This window comes from Mesocricetus auratus, unplaced genomic scaffold (assembly GCF_017639785.1).
Source record: "Mesocricetus auratus isolate SY011 unplaced genomic scaffold, BCM_Maur_2.0 Super-Scaffold_100023, whole genome shotgun sequence".
Classification (NCBI taxonomy): domain Eukaryota; kingdom Metazoa; phylum Chordata; class Mammalia; order Rodentia; family Cricetidae; genus Mesocricetus; species Mesocricetus auratus.
In genome coordinates, this window is record NW_024429204.1 from 22,250,312 (window position 1) to 22,259,841 (window position 9,530).

Below are 9,530 nucleotides of genomic sequence, written 5' to 3' on the forward strand. Positions count from 1 at the left end.
CTTTGGAGAAGAGATAACGTTAGTCAAGTCTCTAATGGAGCTATTTGATGGAAGGTGTTTACTTATGCTTTAAGTAAATGCTTTGAAATTTCAGTCGGTTGTTCATCTGGTAGAAACAGACATCTGCAATTAAAGAGTGAGAACAAGTGGCACTCGCTACCCTTCAGTCTTCACTTCTGTACTTTTGTTACACATGAGTAAGACCAGGCCAGTCAATGACATGTCATTCTAATTGATTTTAATTAGTTTTTCACCAAATAAACCACATGAAAGATAACTGTGAAAGAGTGCACCCAGGTGGAATTTGTAAGTGCTATTGAGTTTGGGGTTCCTAGGGATTCTACAGCAAATAAAGATGGATTCAAATAGCTTTGATGAAAACATTCGTATTTTCCCCTTTATTATACTTATTAAACTCTTCTAAAATCATCTGGAAGGTAGCACATTGTCTGTGAATGATTAGAAGTTAAGCAACTTTTCGGAAGCATTAGAGATTGAATTCAGAACTTTGCACTCTTCAGGCACTGAGTCTTCTACTGCTGAGTTGTGTCCCGAACATTATTTTATTTTCCATCATAATTGTGCAGAAGATGGCAAAAATGAGTTTCTCTTCTATGTACATCTTTTAACTTGGGAAAGATATTACATTTTTGTGTGTTTTCATGTGTGTGCAGGTGCATAGGTATGCACATGTGAACATATGGGTGAGACTGCAGACAAGCTCAGCTGTGGTTCCTAGGGTCACTCATTGGCTTAGAGATCACCAGATAGTTTAAGACGGCTGGCCAGTGAGCCCCAAAGATTCATCTGTTTCCATGTCTCCAGCTCTGGGATTAGAAGCATGCAGCACCATGTTGGTTTCTCAGATATAGGCTTCTAGGGATCAATGTCAGGTCCTAATTCTTGCAAGGCAAGCACTTTACTGACCATGCCATTTCTTTAGACTCTCGGATAACGATGTCTTAAGATTCATGAGAATTTTGACTTCTTCCTTAAAGTAGTCTCTGCTTCTAAATTGTAATAAGCATTACAGAATTCATCACATCCACCATGACTTATCGTGGATGCTGTGTACACAATGGTTAAAGTTATGATCTCTATTTGAGAGAATGCAATTCATAGCTATAGTCATCAGAATGTTGTTTAAAGATTACTAACTTAACAGGAATATGTTATAGAATCTTTTAAAGATGAGACTTCCTTTATCTCTATCATCTAGCTCTATCATATCTATTTATCTATCCACCTTTCATCTATCTACCTATCATCTCTATCTATCTATCTATCTATCTATCTATCTATCTATCTATCTATCTATCTGTCTATCTACCTATCTATCTATCTACCTACCTACAATGTTCCATCACAATGTAGGACCTCATTATACAGTTACTGAACTGTTTTGAATTGATACCAGGCCTTTCCCTCCACCACTCTGTGCTTCAAGAAGTTTCATTTTAGGTTTGACTCCACTCATGTTTGTGAACAAAATAAAATCAAATCCATATGCCTCAGAGTCACATGCCATTTTAGACAGAAAAACTGTCTGGGATTGTATGGAAAAAGATTAAGGTTTTCTTAGGTGTAATGGAAAATTTATTGATAATAATTAGTGATGTCTGTGAAGGATAGAGGCCAAGTTATGGGTTGCAAACAAATTATGTATCTGTGATCTCTTCTGTATACCCTAAGATTCACACTTCACTCAAGAAGAAAGTAACGCAGGAAACCTTAGATTTACGTTTAGCAAAGATGAGAACAACTGAGAATAAGTCTTCCTCACCATGATGCCTCTTGGGTGAGATAACTGGTGATACCCAGAAAGAAATGTTTATTTGTATGACTTACTATTATTCCAGATACCACACTCATTGAATATTCAAATAAATTCAGATTGTATAATTTCTCTTTGTGGAACATCTAGTAACAAGTTTCTATAATTACCTGAGCCCTCTTTAGAGATGAGGTGATATTCAAATCACTTTACCTTCCTAAACCATGCAAGAAGATTAATTATATGATTAGGACTTGAAGTTATTGTCTCCTTTGCCATAGAGGGCAGATTTTGGGATGTCTTCATTTTAAGTTGCTGATGAGTATTTCTTGTGTGATTCTGAGTACCCGTATATGGTTCTATGCCTTAATTTTCTCATCTGCAGATTGGGGAGGTTTAATCCTATATATTTAATATTCTTGGTTTAATTTAAGACTGATATTTGCCAGGCTTATTTCTACAGAAGATGTACCCTTTAGGCTGCTATCAGCTTGTGACATCTTTTCTGCAGGGGATTGGGTGAACCTTTGATAGTAGGACCCTTGTCTCCTGCATCCTTTTAACTCCAGCTGCAGCAGACAGATTTTCTGTCATATTGACACTAGGACAGAAAACTTTTACTGAAAGGACCTAGTTGAATGCATGTATGCATGCATACATACACAAACACACACATGCATATATATGTATATATATATATATATATATATATAATAACTGTTGTTGGAGCATTAATACCAGGCTGTGAGTTGATGGAAGCAGTTGAATTATGTTTGCAATGTGATTCCAAATCTGATACACTGGACATGATTGATGTGATTGTTAGCGTTGTCAACTTGACAAAAGGTTAGAATCACTTGGGAAATGGGCCACTGGGCATGTTCATAGAGGGTTATCTTGATTGCATTTATTGAGATAGGAGGAGTTGTCTCCTGTAGGTGGCGCCACTCCCTAGGCAGGAGATTCTGGATTGTATAAGAGTGGAGACATTTGAGTTAAACACTAGTGCGCATTCATTAATTGCTTCTTGTTCTGAATAGTACATAATCTGTTCCAAAGTTTCAGTCTCCTGCTGTCTTGACTTCTCTTCCATTGTAACCTATAAACTAAACTGTCACCTAAAAGCTTTCCCTTGTGTTGCTTTTGTTGGAGTATTTTATCAAAGCAACAGGAAAAGCACTAAGACAGTAAATCATGACTTATTGCTGCTTTTTGCATAGAAGAAGAAAGTCTTGAGTGAAAAATCTTAGTGAATGTGCTTGGTTATTCTGATGTCACCCAGTACTTCCTGCTCAGTAGGTCACAGCAGTGGTATCATGAAGAGGCCTGGGGGGAGGGTCAGGGAAAAGGTGTATTTTCCTACTCCTGCCTCAGTTTCAGGAAGTTCCAGTCAAGAATGAGATCAGAGATATAAGAACCCAGACATCTCAGTGTCCAGTCTGACAATACACAGGGAGAGCTGAGCATAGGTCCTGGTAACCTCCCAAGAGGATTCTAAGATTCATTCCTTTCTCCTCACACAAGCTGCCCTGAGACCGTGTAACTGGAGTTCTGACGGTCCCTTGTTTGTGTCAGTGTAATATTAGATTTAAATTCCAGATCCATGAATATGCTAATCAGAGTGAGGCTTGACTGGTGTGAGGTGGTGTCTGAAAGGTGGTATTTTTATGAAGCTCATTCGGGTAATTCTCATAGCCAGTAAGATTTAGGTCTATTAATTTGCAAAGATGCCTTGTGTGTCTTAGCATGGCAGCTAGGTTTTCTGTAATATTGCTTCCACCTCAGTTCCCTGTTCCACCTCGTGCCTAGTTCTTTCTCTTGTTCCCTTCCTATCTTTGTGCCCTACAGGAGGCCAGGCCCTCTGCAGACAGGACAGCTTCCGTGTAACGTGATGCTTTCTTAAGCCCATGCTTTAGCATCTGTGACGTCCTTACCAGATGTCTGTTGAATGAACTAACATCCTTCAAGGGCCAGTTTAATCTTCATCTCTATCTCTGGGTTTCCTGGTAACCACCCATCTGCCTCCAGGATTGACTGATCTCTCCTTGCATTCCTATAATACATGGAACATTTTGTCCCTATTATAGTTACAGTGACATATTTTCTACTCCCAGTATTGGCACAAACAGCTAAATAGTGGGATACGGTATTTTTAAATAGAACAGAGAATTTGAAATTATGTTTATGCCTAATCTCTGAAGTTTTCAGCCAAGATAAAAATAATACTTATTATGATCAAGAAATACAGAAGTAGTGTATAATACAGAAAACTCCCCAAAGCTTCTCAGGGCAACAAAAAACTTTCAATTCCACATCCTTAGGCTAATTCCAGTTTCTGGAGGCAACAATCAAGATAAAATCAACAATTTTGATCAGATAATTCAAAACTCTATAGAATCATAGAGGTTATTCCTATGTCTCTTGTCAGACAGCTCAAGGTTTGTTTTCTCTCACTAGAGATACATGTTTGCTTGCTTCTCTGGTGTTCTTCCGGTGATAACAACAATTTTCAAATGCATATTTAAGCTTGTACAAACCCATAGAATTTCCTTATGCCTTTTTTACTAAATGGTTTATCTTGGAAATTTACTCCATGCCCATAAGTGAGGAGACTTCTCATTCTTTTGTGTGGTAGGCTGTTTCACTGCTATCAATGGTGTTAGCATTTACTTAGTTGAGGGAAATTAAGCGGGTTGCTTATTTTTGCTACTGTAAGTAATTCCTCAGTGTATATATATCACTTTTAGGGTACAAGAATAGCTGAGGCTGAGCTACTAAAATTGGAATTGTTGGTGTGTACATTTTTATATTTAATGGACATTGTCAACTGGTTCTTCATGGAACATATGTGAATGATGTGCCCAGTGCAAGCGTATCTGGTGACCCAAGTGCTACAAAGATTCTTTACTCTCTGCCATTCTGCTACCTGAGAAATAGTATATCTTGATAGTTTTAATTTGCATGTCTCATTATAACAAGACTGAATCTCCTTTCATGCAGCTACAGCTAATTACGCTTCCTGTGAACTTCCTTTACAGGATGTATTGGAAAAACCTAATCAAATTTTCTCATTTTCCCCTTTATAGTCTCTGGAATCCGTTACATTTAGAAAGATGTTTAGCATGTAAAATAAGCTTCACAAATATTTCTCAAACTTCAAAGTTTGTATTATCTGGTCAAAACTACTGATTTTATTTTAATTGCTGCCTCCAGAAATTGAGATTAGTCTAGGGGGATAGAATGGGGAGTCTTTTGCTGGCCTGGGAAGGTGTTTTAATCATCATATTGATACTTTCTCCCTATACTAGAATTTCATTCTGGCTTGAAAATTATTTGTTCTTGATATATTCCTTAAGGGAACTAGTTTTAACTATTTTCCAAATCTATGGTGTTCTTTTCTGTATGTTGCTCATCAGTATAATTTTTTTTATTGCCATAATGGTGATAGAACCTGGTACCTCATGCATCCTAAGCAGGAACTCCACCACTGAGCAACATCTCCAGACTCCTTTTGTAGTGTTTCTGGTCCATTGTAAGCTTTTAGTATGACCTTTTATTTATGGTCATTTTCTTGTCTGAGTACTAAGAGTTGGTGATTCTTCTCTCTCTGTTCTATGAGCCAGTGTTACTAAGAAAGTATCTCCTTGGCGCTGATCATGCACTAAGCCAAGACTGTTGTTTGATAATGTTTATGTTGACATGTGATTACAATTCTAATCTATCATCACACATTTCACAACTATGTTTTCCTTTTGCTACCTCCCATTTAGGTGATTTTTGTTTGTTCTTCTTCCAGTAGTACAGGTGATATTTTGTCAACTTTCCTTGAAACTATTTTTGTTATTTTGAGTCAGGTTCTCACTATATAGCTCAGGCATTCTGGAACACACTATGCAAATCTGGCTGGCCTTGAACTTACAGAGATCTGCCTGCTGGGGTTAAAAGTGTGCACTACCACTGCCCAGCATTCCTTCATAACTTTTTAAAAAATATTTGCCTATTTATTATGTGTACAGAGTTCTTTCTGCACGTATCCTTGCAGGCTGAAGAGGGCACCAGATGTCATTACAGATCATGTGATTGTTGGAAATTGAACTGAGAATCTCTGGAAGACCAGCCAGTGTTCTTAACCACTGAGCTGTGTTCCTGGATAACTTACAGTTTTCATAGAGTAATGTTGTATTCATATGAGAGAGATGAAAATACTTCCTCACAAGAGTGGTGATGTCCCTGGGTCACTGCAAGTTTTCAGGGCATTCTGCCCTGTACAGACACACACAGTGATTTTTGGCTTGGACTCTCGCATTCAGAGGGTGTCAAGCAGTGTGGCCCCTTCCAATTTGGTGTCCCCCTCCCAGCTACCTGACTGTCTTTTCCTTGTGATGTCACAGAAGGTCCAGAAGATGTCTCTTCACTAATGGATCCTTGGACTATCCTAATGATTACATGGGGTGGGTGGGGCAGCTATTTCCCCCTCCAGGGTATGAAATCTCCCATCAAAATTGTGCTCTGCTGTCTCTAGATCTAAAACCACGGGCAGTCCTTTATATTTTTCAGAAACTTGATGTTAAGTTTTAGACAGTTCTTCCTCACACAGGAAGCTTAATTATTATTCGCTCCAGCTTACAAAAGAAAAGGAAAGCTCAACACAATTAAACAGAGTCATCCGAGGGCACTTGATTAAGAAGGTCTGAAGCTGAGATTTAAGCAGGAGTTATAACTAAGCTACTTTACTCCATGGGTTCTTTACTCCATGGCACCTAGATTTCCAGTTATTTTTACACCAAGTATTGTAGTTTGTTCTCTGATATTGGTGCGAATCTCTCCTATTCTCGAGATGATCCATCTCAGAAGCAAATAAAACATGTTTTCTGTTTCTAGATTCTTAAGAGTGCCACACAGCCGAGGTGTCTGTCCTGGGGTGAGATGGGGAGAGGGTGTCAAAGTGATAGCTGCTTTATCTAAGACACTGTGGGAAAAGTGACTCCTGCGGAGTCCTTTCTCCATTTTGTTTCTGTTTGAAACTAAACTGCAAACTCTGCTTTTGGTTTGGCGCTATTGCCTCCCATCTGGTTTCTGCTTGCCAGGCCCGGAGAGTTACCACACAGAGATCTTACATTTGGGGTTTGTTGGGCCAGAGATTCAACAGACCCTACTGACTTCTTGCTGAAATTCTGGCTATGCCACTAGTCAGTCACTAGGTGAGCTAGAACTCATCCGGCAAGCCTTGGTGTGCATTGATGCTACTATCTGGGCAGGTTGCTCCTTGGGGTGTGAACAAAGGCTGGGGAAGAATCGACCTTTTCCAGAGAAGAAGGGACAACAGAAGGAAAGAGAAGGGTGCCAGCTGACTAAATTCTTTGCTTAAAATATTAAAAGAACGCATAAGCACGCAGGTTTATATTCGCATTTTCCCATTCTTAGTCCTAGCCATGGAGCAATCCCTAGATGGCTTCATCTATGATGGGAGAGGAAAGTTTATGTTTATCAGGAGAACCATTGTGGTTTCCTCGACGTGGGCCCATTCGCAAGGAGACACACCAAGAAACAAATCAAAACTTGAAGCCCAAATAAAGACTAGCGGCTTGAAAAATTTATAGAGGTTTGAGAAAATACCCTTAACCTCTTTAACACATCGTTTCTCTTCATGTTCCGTTCCAGGCCTCGTTCCTACATAGATGAGATTTAAGAAGGCAGGGACGGGCTGGAGCGATGGCTCAGCCGTTAAAGGCCAGGCTGGCAATCAAAAATATAAGAAGGGAGAGACAAGCTGGCATTCTTTATAGTCATCTTTATTTTATGCCACAAACTTTTATTTTCCTTCCTAGGAAGTACTTTCACTTGAACTACTGTCAACCGGGGGAGGGTCAGGAGACAAAGCAGCTTCAAAGAGCAAAGAACCTGGAGGAAATACCGGGCTTCAAGGACACACGCTGCGTGTCCTGTGGACACACATTGGCCTTAACTTGAAAGCCCCTGGAACTTCTCATTGACAGCCTGCAGGGCCGATAGCTGTTTCTTGAGGTCCTCTATTTCCTTCTGTAGCTCCGGACAACGGGGACAGCCCTGTATTCCGGGCTGCATCTCTGGATCTGGAGGTGAGGGGCCCCCAGGTGATTCCTGGTCACCAGAGGGTGCAGATATTCTAGGCATGACACCTTTCTGACTCAAGGGTGAGGACTGCGAGTTTGCTGGGTCCTGGAAACTTCTGGTGCTTATATCCCCACCGCTGAATTCTTGATGCACACCCTGGCAAGGCTGAGAGCAGGGATCCCTGGCTAAGTCGGCGTCTTCTTTGGCTACCAACTGTAAGTCCCTTGTCCTCTTTGCCCCAGATCTCTTCACAGTGTAGAAGTTTTTGCACTGTTTGGGCCTCAGAGGCAGCAGTGAGCATTTATTGGACTTCCCAGGCAGCCCGACACCAGAGATTGGGGGGAAGGTGGCTGGTTCTGCAGGAGCTGACTTTAGTCTCTGGCCCCACTGATGGAAGGCTCTCCCCAGGGTAACAGCGGAGGCATCCCACAGCGGTTTTTTCTTTGGGGTCATCTTCTTTCTAGGACTGGCCTTGGGCAGGCCACCGGCTACAGGAGCTTCTGGATAGCTGGGCTTGGCTCCTCCCTTACCCCATAAGGTTCCTGGCTTTTTCTTAGAGGAAAAGACTTCCAGTTCCTTCGAGGTCTGCCTTTCCAGGCCAGAGGTGATTCCCCGCGTAGTAGAGGTCAGTAGCGAGGAAGACATCCGGATGAAGCTGTCCCTGGCCTGGACGTTTACATGTCTCCCTAGGTCACCGGTCTCTGCTGGGCCACTGGCCTTAGCCTGGCTCCCATCTTTGAGGCAAATGGTCACCCTCATCATCTGCATCTCATTTAATTCATCGGGCAACTCAGGTTCGGGGATGGGAGCGTGGGCATCCTCGCCGATGACCATCCTACTAGAGGTACTCTTCCTCGGGGTCACCCAGGCCCTGCTTTGCTCCAGTCCCTTGGGGAAGAGAGTGGTGGCAGAGACTGGCTTTGCCTCCTCGGAGCCGGAGGCCTGCGGACCTTTCCTGCCTGTCTCGGTGGTGGCACCAACGCCCTCTGGGGATGGTTGCTCTCTGACTCCTGGGGACTCTAGGTTGGACACCTGCTGCCCGATGGCCACAGTCTCTACCCTGGGTGGGGAGAGGAAGTCTAAACCGACCACCTTCTCATCGACTGGGGAATCTACACTCTCTTCCTCGGGCACCGGGGACTCTGGCCAGCATCCGCCAGCCCAAAGGACCACTGATGTGGACTCTGATGCTTCCAGCTGGGACACTGGCAGGAACTCGCTGACTTTGGGGGCCAGGAGGCTGCCTTTGCCCTCGCTGCTCTCAGCAGGACTTGGGGCAAGGATCAAGCTTTTGGTTTGGTCTCCTTCCTCCACATAAACTCCATCTTCTGGAACAGACGCCTCCTCAGGAGAGTTCATATTGGCAGTCCCGGAAGCGGAAGTAAAATTCCAGGAAGACCGTTGCTCGGCTCACTTTAGATGCAAAGCGCAGTCTCAAAGATGCAGGAAGACCTCTGCAGAGGCCTCACTTGTTGGCCTAGCACCCAGCATTCTCTATGATGACTCGTTTTCTCCTAAAAATTTTAATTGCATCACAAAAAAAATCTACTGAACGTTAATAAAATAATTTTATCACGTTTGTGTGGCCAGGCTTCAAGGCTTTCTTTTTTCTTTCTTTGTTTTTTGATTACAAAAAAAGCCACAATAAGTTTATTTGTGTATG

The 9,530-nt window shown here is 42.0% G+C and overlaps 1 protein-coding gene across 1 annotated transcript; it reads right to left on the reverse strand.

Moving 5' to 3' along the window:
• Positions 1–7,550: 7,550 nt before the first annotated feature.
• On the reverse strand, positions 7,551–9,258 carry LOC101834308 (uncharacterized protein CXorf49 homolog). Its single transcript, XM_005082768.3, has one exon. It carries the CDS (start codon positions 9,224–9,226, stop codon positions 7,736–7,738), a length of 1,491 nt encoding a protein of 496 aa, XP_005082825.1. The 5' UTR covers positions 9,227–9,258; the 3' UTR covers positions 7,551–7,735.
• Between the last annotated feature and the right edge of the window lie 272 nt (positions 9,259–9,530).

What these genes read in the sequence shown, in the direction of transcription:
- LOC101834308 (XM_005082768.3), bottom strand. Translation starts at nt 9,226, where the DNA reads ATGAACTCTCCTGAGGAGGCGTCTGTTCCAGAAGATGGAGTTTATGTG.